The sequence below is a fragment of the Ammospiza caudacuta genome, chromosome 22, assembly GCF_027887145.1.
Source record: "Ammospiza caudacuta isolate bAmmCau1 chromosome 22, bAmmCau1.pri, whole genome shotgun sequence".
Taxonomy (NCBI): domain Eukaryota; kingdom Metazoa; phylum Chordata; class Aves; order Passeriformes; family Passerellidae; genus Ammospiza; species Ammospiza caudacuta.
In genome coordinates this window covers 7358880-7381341 of record NC_080614.1, presented here as the reverse complement: position 1 = coordinate 7381341, position 22462 = coordinate 7358880, and the positions used below count along the sequence as shown (strand labels likewise).

Below are 22462 nucleotides of genomic sequence, written 5' to 3'. Positions count from 1 at the left end.
AACAGTGATTATCTGCTGCTGTGGAATGCAACAGGTGCATCTGTGATTGGTCTCATGTGGTTGTTTCTAATTAATGGCCAATCACAGTCAGCTGGCTCGGACAGAGAGTACGAGCCACAAACCTTTGTTATCATTCCTTCTTTTTTATTCTTAGCTAGACTTCTGATGAAATCCTTTCTTCTATTCTTTTAGTATAGTTTTAATATAATATATATCATAAAATAATAAATCAAGCCTTCTGAAACATGGAGTCAGATCCTCATCTCTTCCCTCATCCTCGGACCCCTGTGAACACCGTCACAATTGTCAGCTGCAGGCAGGTGGGGACACAGAGCAAGGCACTGCTGACAAAGGACACAGGGAGCTTTTCCCAGGGGTCAATCCTTGTTCTGCTCCTCATCCCTGTAGGGTCAGCAGCATTTCTGCAGGCCAGATCTGCCTCTGCCACCCCTCATCTCCCCCTGAGGAGGCTCCCCTGCTTTGCCAGCCCCCGTGGCTGGGGCAGAGCTCACCGATGGCGCAGTCAGCCCCGATGAATCCCGCGGGGCAGTGGCACATCCCCGTGGCACTGTCACAGCGTCCCCCGTTCCTGCACCGGCACCGCCGCGCGCAGTCCCGGCCGTACCAGCCCGGGGAGCACTCTGAGGGGACAACAAACAGAGGCTACAAACACAGGGAGAAGGTCCAGACAGCCTGGGGAAACCCACCAGGTGGATGTGGATGGATGTTTCACCCAGGAGGAGGCAGAGTTTTCTGTCTGTGCCAGCCCCAAAGCACCCCAAACTCTCATACATACATCCCTCATGGCACTGGGATCTCAGGATGGCACAGCCAGCAAAGGGGATGCAGTGGGAGCAGAGTGGTCCCTATACCAGCCCAGGGAAGGGGAAAACAAACACAAGGAGAAAGTCCAAATAGCCCAGGGATATCCACCAGGTGGATTTGCATGGATGTTTCACCCAGGAGAGTTCTGTATGTGCCTGCTCCAAAGTACCCAGAACTCACTCACACACACACACACATATCCCTCGTGGCACTGGGATCTCAGGATGGCACAGCCAGCACAGGGGATGCAGAGCAGGACTCACCCAGCTGGCAGGCAGGACCATGGAAGCCAGGGGGACAGACACAGGCTCCAGTGACAGGGTGACATTCCTCGGTGGCTCCGGAGCACTGGCAGATCTGAGCACAGCCCTCCCCAAAGGTCCCAGGCAGGCAGGCTGTGAGGAGACAGGGCACCAAGGTGACTCAGCAGCCATCCCTCCCCTCTCTGCAAGGCTTTTTTTTTAAAAAAACATTTTATTTTAAGCCAGGATTTAGAGAGCCTTTTATGGCAGTAAAATTCTCCGCCACCCAAAAACCAAAGGGACTCTCATGCAAAGGGGTCATTCACTCCAGGAAATACTTGGATTGAAAGGAAAGGGGAGTACTTAAAGGCATTAAATGCCTTTTGCTGTGCCAGCCCTTCCTGCCCTCACATTTCTGCAGGCTCCACACGCAGACATAGCAAATTCACCACTGTCCTCTACGTAAAGAACATGCTCACACACCTCTGCCTCTTCCAGACTTGCTCCTACCCACAGGGGCTCATTTTAACAGTCATTTATTGCTAATCCTCTGGCTAAACACCCAGCTCTGCTTTCCCACTTGGCTCCCTCTGCCCTGCTAACATTCCACAGGCATGCACTTGGTGCCAGCCTGGGAGCTGCTCCTTGGCACAGCTCTGCTCTTGGGCTGCTTTTCCTCGTTTATCTGTAAGAGACTCGGGGGTAGCACAGTTGGGATGGATGGAGATGAGAGATTTTTGAAGTTAGGTCGTGGAATTTGGGGTTTATTGCAAAGGGCCTGGGTGCAGGGCCCTGCTGGGAGCTGCCAGCCACAGCTCAGAGCAGGCCCTGAAGAGGGAGAGGTAAAGAGCAAGAAGGCAAGAGCATGGTAAAGAGAGAATGGGAGAGTAAAAGAGATGATCAGAGGGCGAGGTTCCCATTACAATACAATAAATCTTCTTCTGGACTTGGAATTTGGGGTTTATTGCAAAGGGCCTGGGTGCAGGGCCCTGCTGGAAGATGCCAGGCACAGCTCAGAGCAGGCCTGAGAGAAGAGAGGGGCAGAGAGGATGAGAGGGAAAGAGCGTAAAAGGGTAAGAGAGCAAAAGCATAAGAGAGTAAAAAGGGGTAAGAGAGTAAAAGGCAAGAGCTAAGACTAAGAGAGCAGGTTCTCATAATACAATAAATCTTCTGTGTTGGATGTTCTGATTTTCACTAACTAATCTAGTACAATATACAAATTTTATAGCATTTCTATATAGCTTATAAGAATCACTACATTACTATACTCTAAAAACTCCTCTTTGGACTTCTTCTGCTAAGCTGGTAGGGTCTGCTCTGACCCTTGGGCCTGTCTGCAAGCAGAGGGTGTTGTTTGGTCAAAAGGGAATTACCTTCAGCTGACCACACCATTGTTTTCCAGTTGTTCAGTAACTGAGGTATCTCAAAGCTTGCTTTCATTTCAATCTCACTTATAGTTTCAATATTCTCAAAATCTTTTGCCAAGCAACCACATTTACAAGGCTTTCCTGTTTCATCTCCCCCAACATTTATCTTTCTTTTCCCCTTCTATTTTCTGCAGGAATGGCTTGGCCCACCCCGTTCCCAGGGCCTGCAGCAGGACCGTTCCCATCTCCATACGTTTTTCACATCCAGAGCCGGTCAGTCCCGGCGGGCAGCCGCACTGGCCGGTGACGTGGTGGCAGGGCACTCCCAGGGGACAGCCACAGCGACTGGCACAGTCCTTCCCAAAGAAACCTGGCAGGCAGGCTGTGGGAAAACAAACAGTGGGATGTGAGCCTGCTGCTGGTAGAGTTCTGGAGAGTTTGAGGCTTTCTGTGCTGACGCCCCCAAGAGAAAACTGCGTTTGACCTGAGGCCGTGGAGAAAGATTTGAAAATTGATTGATAGCACTGGGATTGAGGGTGTGGAGTTGGTTAGAATTGTGTGATATTACATGGTGGAAAACTTAGAGTTTGGCGTTTTAGAATATGGTAATAAATATGGAGAAAGATGGGGGTTTTAGGGTGGAGGCTGCTCCTCCTTTTTCACCCTCTTCCTTCTTCTCTTCTTCACCTTCTTCCTTCCTCTCCATGGGTTTGGGTGGTATTTTGTAACTGGACAGAAAAGTCCATATTGCAGACACTGAGTGATTGGTTATTGGCTTAAAAGTGAAAATAATTGAGGTGTCATTTCTTAACTGAATAGTTTAGCTTTAAAAGACCTTCTAACAAGAGATAGTTGGCCATTTTTTGCCTTGCTAGTGAAGAACTGCAGAACTCACTGCTGTGAGTTAACATTGATAAATAGTAAACACCTGAGTCTGAATATGAACCACTGTCTCAAGTGCCTTCAATCTGACCTCAACAGAGGAAAAAAGAAGCTGAAAATGGACATTCTGCCTGGATTTAAGTTGTTGCTAATGCCTGGAAGCCATCAGAGCCTCCTCTGAGGGGCTCCTGCTCCAGTGCGAACCAGCCCAGCAGCATCTTGTGTCACAGACTCAAAATATTTTGCCACAACTTGTAATTCTCATGAAAAACGAAGTTTTCCTCTTCCCAGGCTCTGGAGCAGCTGATGTTTCCCTGTGTTTCCCTCACCCAGGGGTGCTCCTCACCTTTCTCACAGCGCCAGCCCCTCCAGCCCCAGGGGCAGTCACAGGCACCGGTGACGTGGTGGCACGAGACGTTGTCCCCACAGTCACAGAGCTGCTCACAGCGTGCCCCAAACAGCCCCTCCGGACAAGCTTCAGGGATGGAAACACAGCAGAGAGGACAGGTTGCACAAAAAAAGTGACTTTTGGGGGCTTTTTCCCAGTGGTTCCACAGCTGACTGGGTCTTTCTCTTGTGCACACACAGGCAGGTTGAAATACAACCATGTGGAGCTGACAGGACCCTAGCTTGGTTCTTTTTAAAAAAAAACAACAGAATTTATATCTTTTGGGTGAGTTTCTTCATTAATTTATATTGGAAGAAATTATAGAAGTGCTTTAGACTGCCTGGTGCCCTGTTCTGCAGAGGCTGTGTGGGGTTCTGGGACTCCATGTGACAATGCTGGGAGGGAACACTGTCCCTGAGGATGTGGCAGGACCCAGTGAGGTGACTTAGAGTTTGGGGTTTTAGAATATAGTAGTAGGAGGAGGAAGCTGGTCTGGGTGTGCACCAGCACTTTCAGGACAGCCCTCAGATGACAGGAGCAAGGTAGGGTGGAACTGGGTGATCTTTAAGGTCCCTTCCCACCCAAACCCCTCCGTCATTCGATGGAAGGAGGAAGGGCACAGCAAAACAGGGGCACAGCCAAAACCACAGCACTGCCACCTCCCTGCTGGCTGAAACCTGAATTTTCTGTCTTTGCTTGAGCCCCCAGACCCTCCCTGTGCAGCACCACAGTGCCCAGATCAGCCCCACTCACCTGTGTCACACTTGTCACCGGTCCAGCCGGGCTGGCACAGGCAGTGCCCGGTGCGGTGGTCACAGAGCCCCCCATGCTGGCACTCACAGCTCTGCTGGCACTCCAGGCCATGCTGGCCCTGGGCACAGGCTGGCAGGGGACAGGGTGAGACACTGCCCTGGTTCCCACCCTCCCAGATCCCACCTTCCCAGATCCCCACACCCGCAACAAGGACCGAGTGCCCCAACCCCTCGCACGTCACCTCCAACCTCCACAGCAAAACTGGTGGAGCTCTGAGATGCTCTAAAATGCTGAGAATGATAGACTTTCTGTACTGACAGACTCCCAGGAGAACACTGCATTTGACCTGAGGCAGTGGAGAAGCTTCCAAAATTGATAGAACTGGGATTACGGGTGTGGAGTTTGAATAGAAGTGTGTAATATCACAGGGTGGGAAACTTAGAGTTTAGGGTTTTAGAATATAGTGATATATATAAAGCAAGATGGAGGTTTTAGGGCAGAGACTGGTCCTCCTTCTTTACCACCTTTACCTTCTTCTTAATGGGTAGGGGTGGTATTTTGTAACTGGACAGAAAAGTCCGCATTGCGGACTCTGAGTGATCGGTTATTGAGTTAAAAGTGAAAATAATTTAGGTATAATTTCTTAATTGGATAGTTTAGCCTTAAAAGACCTTGTAACAAGAGATAGTTGGCCATTTTATGCCTTGTTAGTGAAAGACTGCAGAACTCACAGCTGTAACATTGATAAGAAATAATAAACATCTAAGCCTGAACTATTCGCGAAAGTGAATCCCGACCCCGACAGAGGTAGAAAAAGGAAGCTGAAAAAAGGGAAAAAAGCATTCCAAAGCAAGCTCTGTCTGCCCCAGAGCCGTTCCCCAGCTGTTTCCTCACCCAGCTCACAGGCCACCCCTGTCCAGCCTGCAGGACAAGCGCAGCTCCCCGTGGCTGGGTCGCAGGTGCCGCCGTTGTGGCACAGGCAGTGCTGCTGGCAGTCCTTGCCATAAAACCCCACTGGGCAGGCTGAGGGACAAACAGGACAGACATCCCGGTCAGGACACACCTCTGGAGGCTTGTGTAACACAGCCAGAGCGGTGGGTGGATGGTGTGGTACACAGCAATGCTGATTTTGATGCAATGACAACTTTAGGTGTGTCACCTGCTCAGGTAAGAGGCAGCAGCTTCTGTCTACCTCGGGAGTGGCATTCCTCCCTGTGCTGGCAGGGAAAGCAGGAGGTGTGGGAAGGGTTACCTTGCTGGGGTAGAGGTGCTGTGGAAGGGTTACCTTGCTGGGAAAGCAGGTGGTGTGGAAGGATTACCTATTGCTATGGAAGTAGGAGGTGTGGAAGGATTACCTTGCTGGAATAGAGTTGCTGTGAAAGGGTTACCTTGCTGGAATAGAGGTGCTTGGGAAGGGTCACCTTTCTGGGGAAGAAGGTGGTATGGAAGGGTTACCTTGCTGGAATAGAGGTGCTGTGAAAGGGTTACCTTGCTGGGGAAGCAATTGGTGTGGGAAGGGTTACCTTGTTGGGGAAGCAATTGGTGAGGGAAGCGTTACCTTGTTGGCAGGAGAAGCAGGTGATGTGGGAAGGTTTACCTTGCTGGGGAAAGCAGGTGCTGTGGAAGGATTACCTATTGCTAGGGAAGCAGGTGCTGTGGAAGGGTTACCTTGCTTGGGTAGAGATGCTGCGGAAGGGTCACCTTGCTGGCAGGGCAACCAGGGGTTTGGGAATTGTTACCTTGCTGGCACGAGGGTCCCGTCCACCCCTCGGGGCAGAGGCAGCGGCCGCTGATGTGGCTGCAGGTGGCGTTGTTGAAGCAGCGGCAGGTGTGGCTGCAGTTCTGGCCGTAGCTGTTCTCCGGGCAGGCTGCAGGGGAGCAGAGCAGGCAGGGCTGGTGGGCACTGGGGGGGAATTACAGCGGCCAGGCTCCTGCCAGCCCTGCCAAGGGGATGTGCCAGGGGTGGTTGGCTGCTCTGGGAGGGGGTTTTGTGGTGTTAAAGAGATTAATGTGACATCCAAACACCGCTATCATCACTGTTACATCCTTTATTATTTGGGAGCAGTTTTGCTGGATGCCCAAGCCTTCACTGCATCCAACCAGAACATGCTCAGGCAGAAACCCCTCCAGAACCAAAATTAAATTCCACACAGAGAAAATCTCAAATGGGGAATGAACAACCCAGAACTCTGGTTCCTATGACCTGGCAGCAGAGACACCCCTGGCCCCAGAGTGCCATGGAGAGCAGGGTGGGCACCTCCCACAGACACCTGTCCTGGGCACAGACACCCACCCTGGGCACAGATACCCACCCTGGGCACAGCGGGCACCAGTCCAGCCCGGGGGACACTGGCACTGTCCTGTCACAGGGTCACAGTGGGCACCATTCAGGCAGTCACAGGCTTGCCGACACTCCAGTCCATAAAATCCATCGGGGCAGGCTGTGGAAAACAAAGGAGAAATCCACACACAGAATGCAGAGCTGGAGCCCTCCCAGAGGGAAAAGCTGCCTGCCCCTTCCTTGGTGGCCTCTGAGGCTGCAGCAGCGTGACAGTGCTGCTGAGGGCAGCAGATACTGGATGCAAGCCCACTGTGGACATTGCAGGTACAGGAGGGGGCAGTGGAAGATCAGGAGAGTGATGGTTTGATGTTCCTGACCACGGAGAGGCTGCTGGGGGAGCTGGAGAGAGCCTCCTCCATCCAAGAGGCTGCTCTGAGACCCTGTGTGCAGCATGTGCACACTCAGGTGGCCACAGCAGCTGTGTGTCACAGACGCATTTTATGAAAAATCTTTTCTTTAAGATTTTTTCTCCTGAGAAGCTGAGAAGCCTCAGGAACAAAATGCAAACAATGGTTATCTGCTGCTGTGGAATGCAACAGGTGGATCTGTGATTGGTCTCATGTGGTTGTTTCTAATTAATGGCCAATCACAGTCAGCTGGCTCAGACTCTCTGTCCGAGCCACAAGCCTTTGTTATCATTCTTTCTTTTCTATTCTTAGCTAACCTTCTGATGAAATCCTTTCTTCTATTCTTTTAGTATAGTTTCAATATAATATATATAATAAAATAATAAATCAAGCCTTCTGAAACAGAGAGTCCTTCTCTATTCCCTCATCCTCAGACCCCTGTGAACACTGTCACAGCTGTGCAACCACTGGGTCACCTATCATTTACATTTTCATAGTCCTTTTTTTCTCCCCAAAACCTTTTCCCTCCAGAAATAAAACCAGAGGCAGCAGCTTGCAGTTTTGTTGCTCCCCCATGGCCATCCTGAGGGATTCTCTTTGCTGTAACGGGATGACAAAGTCAGACAGGGAGCACAAACCCTCTGGGACGGAGGGCTGGTACCCAGGGCTAGGGACTCACCGTGCTCACAGAAGGTTCCTCGCCAGCCTGGGCTGCAGGTACAAGCCCCACTGACGTGGTCACAGGTGGCTCCATTGTCACACTGGCACTGGTGCCGACAGCTCAGCCCAAACCACCCTTCTGGGCACTCTGAAAGAGAGGAGACTGAGCAGCCTGTCCCTTCCTGGGTCCCAGAGGAGCTATCCTAAGGCAGGAGCTTGGATTCTGAATGGAATAAAAATATCTGGCAGCTGAACCCACAACCAGTGGGTTGTGCCCCTTACAGGTCTGTACCCACGTCACAGACATCTTTTATGAAAAATCCTTTCCTTAGGATTTTTCCTCCTGAGAAGCTGAGAGGCCTCAGGAACAAAATGTAAACAATGGTTATCTGCTGCTGTGGAATGCAACAGGTGGATCTGTGATTGGGCCATGTTGGATATTTGTAATTAATGGCCAATCACAGTCAGCTAGCTCAGACAGAGAGTCCGAGCCACAAACCTTCATTATCATTCTTTCTTTTTCTATTCTGAACTAGCCTCCTGATGAAATCCTTTCTTCTATTCTTTTAGTATAGTTTTAATGTAATAAATACCATAAAATAATAAATCAAGCCTTCTGAAACATGCAGTCAGACCCTCATCTCTTCCCTCGACCCCTGTGAACACCGTCACATACCCACATCACCCTGGGCACTGGATCAGCATCACAGCCAAGGAAAGGGACTGGGCTGGAGCAATGCTCTTCCCTGGAGCCCTGCAGGCCCTGGAGGGTGGGAGGACAGGCAGGGAAGGGCAGGGCAGCACTCACTCTGCTCACAGTGGGTGCCTGTGTAGCCGGCCTCACAGTGGCACTGCCCGCTCTCGGCGCTGCAGCTCCCGTCGCCGTTGCTGCAGTTGCAGGCGTGGGCACAGTCAGGGCCCCAACGCCCCAGGTCACAGGCTGGAAAAACACAGCAGGAGCCCATCACTGGTGTGCGCCACAGAGCATGGCATGGTCACAGTGCTGCCCTCACCAGCAGGCACAGCGTCCCTTGGGCACAGGGACAAATCCGTCTGCAGAGAGGCCAGAGGCACTGCCAGCACCAGACAGACACAGCCAAGAAACCAAAAGGATGTCAGAGAGATTTCCCTGGCAGAGGCACAAATCTGACAGGGATTTCCTGCATGAAGATGAGAACGGAGCAATGGCAGCACAGCTTGGCACAGGTCAGGGTGGCAGAGCACAGGTGCTGTACCTCGCTGGCAGTGGTGCCCTGTCCAGCCGGGTGGGCAGCTGCAAGTCCCTGTCACAGGATGGCAATGTCCCTCGTTGGCACAGCTGCAGCTCAGCTGGCAGGCAGGGCCATACCAGCCGGGTGGACACACTGCCAAGGGAAATAGAGAGGGAGGGACTGCAGGTGGCTGCTGGAATCCCAGCCCTGGGCAGAGCTGCTGGGTACCACAGTGCTCCGGCAGAGCTCTCACACCCCGAGTGCAGTGCTGAATGGGACAAGGGGCTCAGCATTCTGCCTTCTTTTCTCCTGCTGCAGAAGTTACTACAGTGGACATGGGGTTAGAGGGACTGTGAAGTCCCCAGGCTGCACCCCAATGAGGGAAGGGACAGAGATGTGCACAGAGCATGGCACCACATGGTGGGTCACTGGATGCTCCAGCAGATGCTCCAGCTCAGCTGAGATACCCCCATTCCTGCTGGAGATAAGCCTGCACACACCATCCTGCATATCCCAGCCTGTCCATCCCAGCCTCACTCACCATCCTGCACACCCCATCCTGCACTCACCATCCTGCCCACCCCAGCCTCACTCACCATCCTGCACTCACCATCCTGCCCACCCCAGCCCCACTCACCATCCTGGCAGCGCTGCCCGGTGTACCCAGGCGGGCACACACAGGCTCCGGTGGCGCGGTCACAGCTGGCGTTGTTGGCACAGTCAGGGCAGATCTCCTGGCAGCCCGGCCCCCAGAGACCCTCAGGGCAGGCTGGAGCGTGAGCAGACAGAGAACACAGAGCACAGGGATCAGAGCTGAGGTGGCAGAGGGAAATGTGAGACCTTTTGGGCTCCCTCTGTGCTCATGCGAGACGTGGATTTTGTTCGCAGCACAGCCTGGCCCTGCCTGCTCCACAGCACTCTCTAAGTGTTATTCTGAGCTCACTCCAGCATTTTCAAGCCAATTTTGGATTTGCAGCCACTTGCAGGGAGCTCCAAGGGCTCCTCAGTGGGAAATGGTGCTGCTGGCACAGGGGCTCCACAGCTGCTGTCACACCATGGACAGCACATCAGTCACTGCTCTGGAACCCACTGGGAGCTGCAAACAAGGAGCAAAAGGCTAAACTGCTAAAACCAGGGCAAGAATCCTTCTCCAACTGGTCCTAAGCTGCTCCAGGGCCTGGAAAAAAGGCAGCTTGAGTTGTATGGTAAGCACTGTGCACACGTAGTTTCGTTGCTCAGCCAAACTCTAGGAGCAGGACATCTCAATGTGAATAATACCTTCCAGCTGCTGCAATCCTGCACAATCATGCAAAAGCTTTCCATTTCAGACTCTCTAGTTTTCCAGCAGTTAAAGAGTAAGCTGGTGAAGGCAATTAAAAACTTGCATCAATAAAGAAAGGTTCCTCTCCTACATTGAGGAATGCAACAAGAAAAAAATTTTCATATTTTTCATTGTGTTGTTTAGGACTCACCATCAAAAGCTGCAATTTTCTCTAATTTTCCACAAAGATGATTCTAACTGCAGGGGGTATTTTCAAAATGAGTTTTAGTAAAAGCAAAGCCATAGGTCTACACCAAAATCCCTCCCTCCACACTGAAATCCCTGAGTGTTTGCTCTGCTGCCCATGCTCACCTTGGGCACAGTCGTGCCCTGTCCAGCCAGGGGGGCAGTGGCACTGCCCCGTGCTCCTGTCACAGGATGCCTCTCCACAGGCACAGGGATGCTGACAGCCTGGCCCAAATGTCCCCTCAGGGCACTCTGTGGGAGAACAGCAGGGTCAGAACATCTCCCCCAAGACACCCAAGAGCATTTTACCAACCTGGCCCTGCAGGCTGAAGGAGCCTCTGGGTCTGTTTGGGGTTCCCAGAGCTGTGAGAGGTTCCCACCTGCGCTCATGGTTTAGTGGTGTTTGCTCAGAGGTTGGATTTGGTGATCTTGGAGGTCTTTTCCAACATTAGTGATTCTGTGAGCCTGGGTGTGATCCCTCTGTGAGCCACTCTGGTCACCTCCAGCATTGCCACCACCACCTGACCTGTCTGCCTGTCATTTCTGCCTGTTGTGTGTCCTTTGAAAAAGTATTTCTTCATGCAAGAGTGACCATCACATCCCCTAAAAACTGAGGCCAAACTGATCTCCAGCCTTTGGACAAGCCACCCCGCTGTCTCTGGGCTGGGGTGCAGAACACCAGGGTCACAGCCCCACACCAAACCACCCCTTGGCTTTTCCAAGGTGCTCTGAGGGTTTTCACCTCCCTGGCTGGATGCCTCCAGGATCTGAGCACCGGGATTTTAAGAAGCAGCCAGGTTTGCAGCAGGACACAGATGGAAAGAAGGAACATCCTCATGCACAGAAGGAATAATTCACTTTTCCTGCCCTCTGCTCTGGATGCCAGCATGGTTCTGCCGATCCCAGCTCGCTTTGATCTTTGCACCCCATTCCACAATTTAACAACGAGCTGGTGACATGCAAACTGAGGGCCCCAGAGCCAAGATCCCTAAATCCTCCCTGAGCCCCCCATGAGAGCTCCAAGCTCAGCAAAGCCAATGTTCTGAGCAGCCCCAGCAGAGGGGAACACACGGGCACCGACAAACCGCGGAGGAAGCGCAGCGCCTCCGTTTCCAGCGGCACAGTGGAGTTTTTGTTATTCCTCCCCTTTGCTAATTGATGGCAGATGTTTGTCTTCACCCTTTAATAATTTCCAGATCCGAACAACAGCCAAGAGCCTACTATTTCTACACAAATATTTGTGTTATTTCCTGTGACTCCCCCCTACAGCCTTCAGCTCCTTTCTTACCCTTTTTAAAAATATCCTGAGCGGGAGCACCCAGCCTGAAAAAGCTCCAGGGGCCACAGCATCCCCCCAAAGGGGGCTCAGGGCTCTCAGACCCTGCCAGAGAGCACAGCACTGCAGGAGCTGCTCCCATCTCTCCTCCCAGCACTGTGGTTGCAATTGCATTGGGATTTTTGCTGCTTTCTGCAGCTCTTGCTCTGTCAGGGATGGGGCTCTGCACCACGACCCTTTGCTGGCAGATAATGAGGCTGATGGTTGCAGCTTCTGGGCTGGGGTGAAGCAGTGCTTGGCTGAACATCAGAAACTCCTGGGATGCTCCAATCCAAATCCAGATGCTGGCCACTTCCAACCTCTCTGCTGCACTCTGTCTCCAAAGTGCCCAAGTTTTTGGCATTTTCTGCAGGTCCTAGCCAGCTGAAGTGGGTTCAGGAGGCCCCAGCCCCACAGGAGCAGGAGTGGGTTGACTTTTCAGTTGCCACTCAGCTCTGTGGTTGGCAGAACTTATTCTTTTCCAAACACTGCGTTCATATTTTGTAATCATCACCTCGGGCCAATGACTCACTGCCTTTAGGTTCTCTCAAAGCACCTTTGTCTGCCCAAAGTGAAGCTCTCTGGCACACAAAGCACCCCCAGGATCTTGAAATCTGCACCCTCAGAGCCTGAGTGTTGGACACAGTTAAATACACACAGGGCTGGGCAGCTCAGTCACCATCCCATCAAACTGGCCCTGCATGGGAAGAGCACAGAACTGCTCTAGGAGGTTCATACAGAGCCAGAAGTTTGAATCCTAATGAAAATTAAATGTAAAATACTCCTTTGCACTTGCAGATTAAACAGAGCTTCAATAAAAAATAGAGAACAGAGCAGAAAATGTGATAATGTTGTGTTGGGCAGGGATTGCCTGGAAGGAGAAAGACAACAAGGCCAGGGAAAGATAATTAGATCCCAATCACCTCCATCTACCAACAGAGAGATGTCCAGTGGCAGGGTGAAGAAAGACCTTGTTCTTTTGTGAATCAGGCTCATTTTCTACCAGGAATTTTCTCTCCCACTTTCAAGAGGCAGCAGCATCTCACAGAGACCTGTGGATGACATCTCCTGTGTCCCCTGAAGTCTCTGCTGGCCGCCCATCAGATCATTTGCAGTGTGCTGGGCCTCTCAGGGGATTCTGGAAGTGCTTTTGGGTCGTTTTGTGAAGCAAAATGCTGAGGACAGGGGAGTTTCCAGCACACACAGAGCTGCCCTGCCTTACCTTGGTCGCAGTGCTCGCCGTGGTAGCCTGGGGGACACTCCTTGTGACACTCGCCAGTGACAGGGTCACAGGGCACTCCTGGAGAGCAGCTGCACTTCTTCTTGCAGCCATCCCCATAATAGCCAGGGTCACAGCCTGTGAACAGCCAGAATTGGAGAGAAAGAAGCTCTGAAATGACTCCTTGCCCCTGGGTGCTGAGCACCCTTCCAAGCTCCACCACTTCTATCACAGCTGTCCCACCACCTCTAACACAGCTGTCCCCATCCCTGTCACAGCTGTCCCATCATCCCTGCCACAGCTGTCCCACCATTGTCACAGCTGTCCCACCATTGTCACAGCTGTCCCACCATCCCTGCCACAGCTGTCCCACCATTGTCACAGCTGTCCCACCATTTTCACAGCTGTCCCACCACCCCGTCACAGCTGTCCCACCATTGTCACAGCTGTCCCACCACCCACTGTCACAGCTGTCCCACCACCCCGTCACAGCTGTCCCACCACCCCTGTCACAACTGTCTCACCACTGTCACAGCTGTCCCACCACCCCTGTCACAGCTGTCCCACCATTGTCACAGCTGTCCCACCACCCCTGTCACAGCTGTCCCATCACCCATCACAGCTGTCCCACCATCCCTGAAGGTATTTATAAAAGCCTGGATGCGGCGCTCAGCGCCATGGCGTGGCTGCCCAGGTGCTGCTGGCTCATGGGTTGGCTTTGGTGACCCCAGAGGTGCTTCCCGAGCCAGCTGGCCGCGTGCCCACGTGCCCCACTCACTGTGCTGGCAGCGCCGGCCGCGGTAGCCGGGTTTGCAGCGGCAGGAGCCGTCCCTGGCGTCGCAGTCCCGCGAGTTGCGCTGCAGGCACTGGCACTCCTCGGAGCAGCCGGCCCCAAACACCCACTTGGGGCACGCTGCAGGGAGAGCGAGAGCTGGTCAGTGAGGGGCACAGAGCTCCTTCCCTGTTGTGGTGTAATAGCCTGTCTCAGTATCCCGGTTCTTTCCCCAGGTGTGCCAATCACCTCTCCCTTCCCCTTCCCTTGCTCCCTGCTGAGCGCCGTCCATCAATCTTGGCATTCCAGAAGGATGTTGTGTGATTGGTGAAGTTCAAAAGATGCCTCTCAGCCCTGGGGTACATTGGGCCATCCAGGTGTCATTTGTCACCTGAGACTTACCCTCCCTGACCTGGTTGGTGGCTCCCTACCCCTTCCCTCCCCTTTTCCCTGGGGTTAAAAAGACAGCAACCACGCGGTTTGGGGAGTTCTGTTGGAGCTGTTGCTGGATTCAGAGGCCTGTGGGCCAGGAATAAAGCTCTGGATCCAAACCCACCATCAGAACCAACTCCTTTCCTTCACCATCGCCTTAAAGCTTCTCCACAGAGGGAAACCCGAGGAGCAGCCCCTGTTATGGGGGGAAGCTCCATCCCAGCACCACCAGAGCTCCTGCAGGCCTGGACTTGTCCCCACAGGCCCAGCTGCAGCACCCAGCCAGCCCAAAGTGTCTGTGGGGTGAAAACACCACACACCCAGCCAGCCCAAAGTGTCTGTGGGGTGAAACACCACACACCCAGCCAGCCCAAAGTGTCTCTGAGGTGAAATCACCACCCTTTCCACCCTTGGTCAAGCAGCAAGGACCAGACGAGCCCAGGCACGTTCCATCTGGCTATATTGGTATTTAATTCCAATACCTCCCAGAAAGGCTGGGATTCAGGGATAACCTGAGCGTACCCAGGTGGCAGAAGCGGCCGTACAAGCCGGGATCGCACAGGCAGGCGCCGTAGATGCGATGGCAGTGACCGCGGTTGGCACAGTTGCACTTCTTCCTGCAGTGCTTCCCGTAAAATCCCTTGGGGCACCCTAGGAACAGAGAGAGGTTTCCTGGGAAGATGAGGCAGTCTCAGCAGGTTGTTTTAACTGAGAGGAACACACTGAAAATGGAGCTGTGTTCAGTTCTTGGAACCACAGATGCACCGAGGGAAGGGATGCATCCCTGCTTCGGTTCCAAGAACTGAACACAGCTCAGTTCTTATTGTATTAGCAACACAATATTCATGGCATAGCATTGATAATATTCTGCAAACTACCTGCTATTCAAACAGTGCCTATTCATCACCTGGCAAGATCTATTCAGTCATATCTCATTAAGGAGTTTGAAAATATTGTTCAGTGTCCTCCATGATGCCTGAATATCTATTGCCAAATACTCCACCAGCCTTGCTCTTTGCACATCTTCACTTACTGAAATTAGATAGCTTGAACTGCTGATCCAGGGGGACAGAGATCAGATTCCCTGCACCGGCTCCAAATCAGCTGTGCAGTGTCACAGGGGATGTCACTTCGTGGTGCTCCAGGGCACCCATCAGCTCTGCACCCACTCAGCTGGTTAGGACAGAAATAACCAACCCACAGGGCTCTGAGAGGTCAAGGCTGTCCTCCGTGAGAAAGCAGCCCACGAGGCTGCTCCTGTTGAAAAGCCACAGGGATATTTGCACTATTAAGTGAATAAAATTATTGTTTTTTCTCTGTTATGCTAAACGCCTCGATATTGGAAGCACATGGCAGACAGGCTGTGTCAGCAGTGCTCTGGCCAGCAGCTGCCCAGCAGCATGTGCCTTGTCCCTACGAACAGAGGAGCAGAGGAAACGCCACCTTGGCACAACAGAGCAATTCTGCATTGTTTATTTTCATTTTACCTTCCTGTTTTCTCTCTGTCCCCCTCCATCACCTCCTTCCTACAGAAAGAAGAGGCTGGGGTATCTCTTGTATTCATTTGTATTCTGCTTCACTCTCCTCCTTCAGTAATAGCTCCCATATGCGCCCAACATGTGACTGAAGTCCTTTTGTCTGAATCTCTGTCTCCCTCTTTCTTGTTTTCAAATTTTGTCCCCTGAATTTTAACCCTTTGGGAGCAAGAAATGAGCACCACCAGCAGTGATAACTCCTTTGGGTACTCTGGGTAACTACTGCTGTCACAGCTTTCCAATGATTTGGGTGGAAATACCTCCATGGTTTCCATGTAAATTAATAATGGAAACTGTGGGTTTGACATTCTTTCCTGTGTCTGCCACTGAATGCCCCATGAAATAGAGATCTCTGCCCCCAGTCATGGATGAGCAGTGAACAGGGACTGGAAAGGTCTTTGAGTGCAAAGACAGAACACCTGGAGCACTTTTTTGTGGGACAAGAGTGCCATTTAGCACTCCTTTTGCTGTTTAAAATGACATTTTTCCACACAAGACTCAGTGGCTGGTGGACTCAGGAGTGTGTTCAAGCTGCTCTCACTGGGATTGCTCAACAAGAGAGCTGAGAGATGCTGCTGATGAGCAGCTACAAAAGGACCAGTGTAGGGAACCCCACAGGAAACACTTCCAGGCTTCAGAGAAGCCCATCTGGGACATCTGAGAGCAGCAACAGCAATGGCCAGACCAGCTATTTATCCAGTGATTGTTGTGGTGTGTTTTTACTCCTAATGGCATGTTCTGTTATTGCCCAAGGTAATGGTTTGGTCTAAATTACACCCTCCCACCCCATTATCCATCTACCCTGAGTTCCCTGTCAATCCTACCTGGTGCCGATTCTCCCTGCTTGGAATTCCTTTACAGAAACGCCCTAAAGTTCAATATCCCATTAATCCATGTGACACAAACCTCTCCCCTCTACCTCCCTCATTGGAAGATGCTTTTGTGACCCCTGCCCTTTACTCCTCCCCAGGATATCTCCAATTAGCTGCTGATTTATCCCCTCCGCTTGAACCACCCCCGTTTAAAAACCTCTACACAGCTACCTTCTGTGTCTTTGCCCCCTGACCCTCCCACGGAATAAACCCTTTTGGAAACCATTCTGAAAACATCTCCCTTATCCTTATTTCTGCTCTGGACATTTACCAACCTGTGCCACAGAGTTTAAGCCATATAGCTGTATCCCAGACTGTCACAGACATCTTTTATGAAAAATCTTTTCTTTAGGATTTTTCCTCCTGAGAAGATGAGAAGCCTCAGGAACAAATTGTAAACAATGGTTATCTGCTGCTGTGGAATGCAACAGGTGCATCTGTGATTGGTCTCATGTGGTTGTTTGTAATTAATGGCCAATCACAGCCCAGTTGGCTCGGACAGAGAGTCCGAGCCACAAATCTTTGTTATAATTCTTTCTTTTTTCTATTCTGAGCTAGCCTTCTGATGAAATCCTTTCTTCTATTCTTTTAGTATAGTTTTAATGTAATATATATCATAAAATAATAAATCAAGCCTTCTGAAACATAGAGTCAGATCCTCATCTCTTCCCTCATCCTTGGGCCGCTGTGAACACTGTCACACCAGACTGTGCTGCTTTCTGGGAACAGAAACTGTGCTGCTTTTTATTTCTGGGACCAGCCCACTCCTCTTGGCGCAGAAGCCGGCTGGGGAAAATCCAGCGTCGCATCAAGTGATGGCAAATCCCTGCAGGAAAGAGGAGACCAGGGATGGCCCCCAGCAGCACAGGGAGGGTGAGGGGACGCTGCACTCACCATCCTGGCAGAGCTCTCCAGCCACGCCGGGCGGGCAGCGGCAGGTGCCACTGGCAGGGTCACAGGTGCCACCGTTCTGGCACCGGCAGCTCTGGCTGCAGTTGATGCCGAAGGTGCCGGCTGGGCAAGCTGGGGAGAGAGAGGGAGATGAGGCTCAGCCTGGTCACAGCCTGGAAGGGCTGCACTCACTGCACAGCATGGGCAAGAGCTGCACTCACTCTGGTTGCAGAGCACACCGGTCCAGCCGGCAGTGCAGATGCAGCCGCTGCCCTCGGCGCTGCAGGCGGCTCCGTTCTGGCAGTCGTCACAGGTCAGGCTGCAGTCAGGGCCAAAGGTGTGCTCCAGGCAGACTGCAATGAGAGGCACCACGGGTGAGCCCTGCGTCTCTCACTCGGGCTCTCACAAGTTCCAAGCAAAGAGCACGGCCCCGACCGCTGCCGCGCAACGCCCACCGAACTTCTCCGACAGCGTGTGCTCCCCTCGCGCTTCCAGCTCCTCCTCCTCCTCTTCCTCGTAGTCGTGGCTGAAGAGCTGGGTGAGCTCGTCCCGCAGGATGGCCACGTGAGGGATGGGGCGGATGACGGGGCGCCGGCCATCCAGGGCCTCCACCGTGTCCTCGAGGGCTGGGAGCAGGGACAGAGGGGACAGAGTCACAGAGGGAATGAGACAGGGACTCTGAGAGGTGGGACAGGACCTTTGCAAGGGCTTTGGGAGGTGAAAAATGGGACAGGAGCTCTGCAAGGGCTCTGAGAGGTGGGATAGGTTCTCTGCAAGGTCTCTGAGAGGTGAAGAGTGGGACAGGACCTCTGCAGGGTCTCTGGGAGGTGAAAAATGGGACAGGACCTCTGCAAGGTCTCTGGGAGCAGGGACAGTGGGACAGGACCTCTGGGAGGTGAACAGTAGGACATGACCTCTGCAAGGTCTCTGGGAGGTGAGCAGTGACACCTCTAAAGCTTTCCCAGGTTGTTTGTTCAAGGATTTTTTTGGCCAGAGTAGGCCCAGGTCAGATATGTGACCTCAAGATCTCTATACTGCTACAAATAAATAATCTATTATTTCTAACAAGGAAAATCTGCAGGGGCTGGTGATTGTGGAAGGGGCTCTGGCTCTGTGTTGAACATGGGAGCAGTGTTAAACACTGCGGGCTGTGGAGCTGCTGGAGGTGGAGCTGTGCCACAGCTCCCTGCACTTCTCTGGCCAGTGCTGTGAGCCAGGCTGGAACAGGGCTGGCCCTGCCTGGGAAAGCTCTCCAGGGCTGGGCTGAGGCCCTGCCACTGCTCAGGGGCTGTGAGGGAGCTGAAAGAGGTGAGGTGCAGGGATAGGGAGCTCTGGTCTGTGTGCCCCTGGCTCGGACAGGAGGCAGAGGAGGGACCCACTGAGGCAGCAGGGATGAGGCACTTACAGATGCAGCTCCTTCTGTCTTCATCCAGCTTGTGCCCAATGTCACAGCCACACTGGAAGGAGCCTGGCAGGTTCTGGCACGTGTGTTCGCACCCACCGTTGTTGGCAGAGCACTCGTCCACATCTACAAAACATGGCACACCCCAGTGACAGGGCCATGAAGCAGAAATAGGCTGGTGGCATCTCCTCTGCTAAATGTGTGAAGCCATCAGGTCTAAAAATGGAGTTAAACCACCTCAGGGATTAGGGATGCCTGGGTTTCAACAAAAAAAATGTGCTGGGCTTCAGTTCCCATCCGTTATTAGTTGTGTAGGAACAGGTGGGTGTGTTTGGCTCCTTCCCCTGGGAAATGTTGAGAGCTTTGGAAGTGAGAACAATTATTAGGGGGATTTTTCCCCCACTTTCTTTCTGTTGGGAAGGTGACTCACCAGAAAGCTGGCAGGAAAACTGGTAGGAGCTGGGAGAAACTGGAAGAAATGCCTGGCTGTTGGCAACCAGGTAGGACAATTTCTTGTTCTCCTAATTAAAAGCTTCATTAGTCACTGTCTTGGCTGTGTTTTACACAGACACTGTTATTTCTCTTTATCCCTTGGGTGAAAGTGATGGGCAGTGTTGCCCTCTGGGGTTGAACATCAAATGGTTTCTGTAATTAATGGGGTCAAGCCTGGGCCAGCTCACTCTGAGTTAGCCCAGTCTGACCTTGATGTGTTCAAAAACCCCTCTCCACTTGGGCTGGGCTTAGCACAGGGGTTAGAACCAGCACTAAACAAACTGAGGAGAGTGACAACAGGCTAATTAGAAATAGAGGGACACACAGGGCTCTGCCTGGAGCCCAGGGAGGTGCTGGCACTCACCATCACAGCCACAGCCATCGGTGCTGAGCCTGTACCCAGCATGGCAGGAGCACTCGTAGCCCCCAGGGTAGTTGTAGCAGTCCTGCTGACAGCAGTGAGAGCCCGTGTCACACTCATTGATATCTGCATGAGAAACAAAGGGTGTTAATGCACTGCACAGTGGTGGCAGCAACTGGTACTCTGCTCCCTGACTAGTTCTGAGGAGCTTTTACTGATCTGCGGCCAAGTGCTGAGCCAGAATTCTCAAATTCCTCCTGAAATCATGGAGTTTTGTGTTAACTGATCATCCTCCCCATCCAGGGAGGAATCTTGAGGGAAGCTCATTGTGATTCCCAGATTGTGGTTACAGGTTTGGTGTCCTTACAAGCAGGGTGATTGCAGCTGACTGACTCCTGCTTGGGGCAGTTTCATCTGAGAAAACCTAATTCGTTTGGAAGTCATAATTACTGCCCAAGTCATAAGTGCTGTCCAAGTACATCCTGAGGGATGTCTTTGAGCAGAGCAATATTTCATCTGCTCTCACTTTCCATCAGTTTCTATCCTCTTTAGCCTGTTTGAAATGCACATATACAGTAGCCAAGAGGGATCCTGACCTAAAATCCCAAGAGGGATCCTCACCATTACCTGGGATGGAAATCAAGGTGTTGTGGCCTTCTCCTGTTCCTTACCAGTGCACGACTTCTGGTCCTCTTCCAGCCTAAAGCCAAAGTTACAGGTGCAAACTGGGCCAGAGCTGGTGTGGTGGCACACGTGGGAGCAGCCCCCATTGTTGGTCTCACAGCTGTTCACAATCTCCATCTCTATCCCTGGAAAAGGCAGCCTGGTTAGGATTTAGGATCCTGTGGGACACATCTGCACGCACAGCTGGCCCCTGCCTGCCCCCACCAGCTGCTGGCACTGCCTCCCCGCTGAGGAGGGGGATTTGCAGTGGGAAAGGATGGAAATAGCTCAGCACAGAGGCCACTGCTGGGCTGGGAAGTTGGGGTATAAAAAGAAACCTCTGGATCTCACGCAGCCTCTCAGCGGAGCAGGCTCTGGACAGTCTCTGGGATGAAAGTGCTCCCACTCCTGCCAAGCAGCAGCGTGTGCTGCCAACCCAAAGTTGGCTCAGGCTCAGAGCAGAGCTGTGCTGGTGCCAGGCAGAAATGGGAGCAGCAGAACACGGCTAAGTAGGGAAACATCCAGATGCCTACAAGCCAGGATCGTTAGCTCCTGACATGTCAAAAGCGCTCGGCGCAAACATCAATTGCAGCCATAGATCATCCCAGCTTGGCAAGGTTTCTGTAAACTTGTCTAGTTAATTAAGCTTTCTTAAACCAAAAGGAACTTGTTTCATGGAGCTTTGACTCAGTCCTGAACCTCAGGAAAACAATTTCTGCCTTCAAGAACAGAGTTTTTCGTGCGCTCAGACCCAAGGAGGATGAAAGAAAGGGCTCTTGATGCTTCCCAATGGGTCTGTGCCTGTCAAAAACAAAAGCTGGGCCACAGTGGAAGGCTTTTTCCAGATTTCACAACGTGATTGTCATCTCCCTCTTCCCTTTCCTTATTAAAGCAGCACAGAGCAGGGTTTTGCTTAAAAGAAACGTGCTAGGAAGGGCAGGGAGGAGCCTTTCATGTGGAAAGGCTGCTCTGCTGACCCCAGGGCAATGTCAGTGTCATGCCCTAAGAAGAAAGCTGTGTACACACCTAGGCTCTTCAACCTCATGTCATCATCCTGGTGCCCCATATTGCCCTGTTTGATGCCTTTCAGGACCCGTTTATGGCCTGCAAAGCCTTGCCAAGCTGCAGCAGCTGCTCGAGGGGACCCTCACAGCTCCCAGTACCACCAGCTGCCAGCCCCGGGACTGCCACGGTGGCTGTCATCTGTCAGGGCTGGTGGCTCTGGCTCAGCCTGGCCCTGCTGGGGTGCAGCAGCTGCACAAAGAAGCTGTGAGGACAGTCCAGCTCACTCTTGCATCACAGAGTTTATTTCTTTCCTTGATGGGAGCAGATGTGATCCCTTCGCTGGCTCAATTCCTCCAGTGACACATCTGCAGCTGACTGAGCCTGTCCAGCAGAGTCTCCAAGAGCAGAAGTTGGCTTATTTGAAGCCAAATGGCTGCAAATCAATTGCCTTCAACCAGCTAAAGTGGCTTTGTGGTGACTTTAAAGATCAGACCAAGATTTTTATCTTGGTGGGGGAGTAAAAAGCCTGAAAACTGCTTGTGAAATCCTTCAGCAGAGATTGCCACAGCTTGGCCCTGGTGATTCCCAGAGGGCAGTGACAAACACGTGCCTGCAGCAGCCCAGGTGTGCCCTGTCCTGCTGGGCAGGGCTGAGTGTTGGAGCCCTGGTTACTGAAAATTTCAGACTTTCTGTGCTGACAGGGACTGACCCACAAGGGAACAGTGCATTGACCTGAGGCCATGGAGAAGCTTCCAAAATGGAATGATGGAACTGGGATTGTGGGTGTGGAGTTTGAATAGAAGTGTGTGATATTACAGGGTAGAAAACTTACAGTTTAAGGGTTTTAGAATATAGTGATATATAGAGAGCAAGATGGAGGTTTTAGGGCAGTGGCTGGCCCTTCTTCACCTTCTTCTTCTTCTCCTTCCTCTTCTTCTTCACCTTCTTCTTATCTCCTTTTACTTCTCCTTCTGCTTTTC

The 22462-nt window shown here is 52.2% G+C and overlaps 1 protein-coding gene across 1 annotated transcript in view; it reads right to left on the bottom strand.

Annotated features, from left to right (window-relative positions):
• Nucleotides 1-22462, bottom strand: part of MEGF6 (multiple EGF like domains 6) — a 91408-nt gene that overhangs the window by 5050 nt on the left and 63896 nt on the right. The window contains exons 8-29 of the mRNA XM_058818746.1: nt 20486-20623; nt 19818-19940; nt 18965-19087; nt 18015-18185; nt 17781-17912; nt 17563-17691; nt 14784-14912; nt 13836-13970; nt 13061-13195; nt 10650-10775; nt 9654-9785; nt 9041-9169; nt 8614-8745; nt 7825-7953; nt 6770-6898; nt 6197-6325; nt 5352-5480; nt 4458-4586; nt 3663-3791; nt 2688-2816; nt 1089-1220; nt 513-641 (exon numbers count right to left, since the gene is read on the bottom strand). Coding sequence (XP_058674729.1) covers nt 513-641; nt 1089-1220; nt 2688-2816; nt 3663-3791; nt 4458-4586; nt 5352-5480; nt 6197-6325; nt 6770-6898; nt 7825-7953; nt 8614-8745; nt 9041-9169; nt 9654-9785; nt 10650-10775; nt 13061-13195; nt 13836-13970; nt 14784-14912; nt 17563-17691; nt 17781-17912; nt 18015-18185; nt 18965-19087; nt 19818-19940; nt 20486-20623 — 2898 coding nt within the window. The remainder of the gene's footprint in view (nt 1-512; nt 642-1088; nt 1221-2687; nt 2817-3662; nt 3792-4457; nt 4587-5351; nt 5481-6196; nt 6326-6769; nt 6899-7824; nt 7954-8613; nt 8746-9040; nt 9170-9653; nt 9786-10649; nt 10776-13060; nt 13196-13835; nt 13971-14783; nt 14913-17562; nt 17692-17780; nt 17913-18014; nt 18186-18964; nt 19088-19817; nt 19941-20485; nt 20624-22462) is intronic.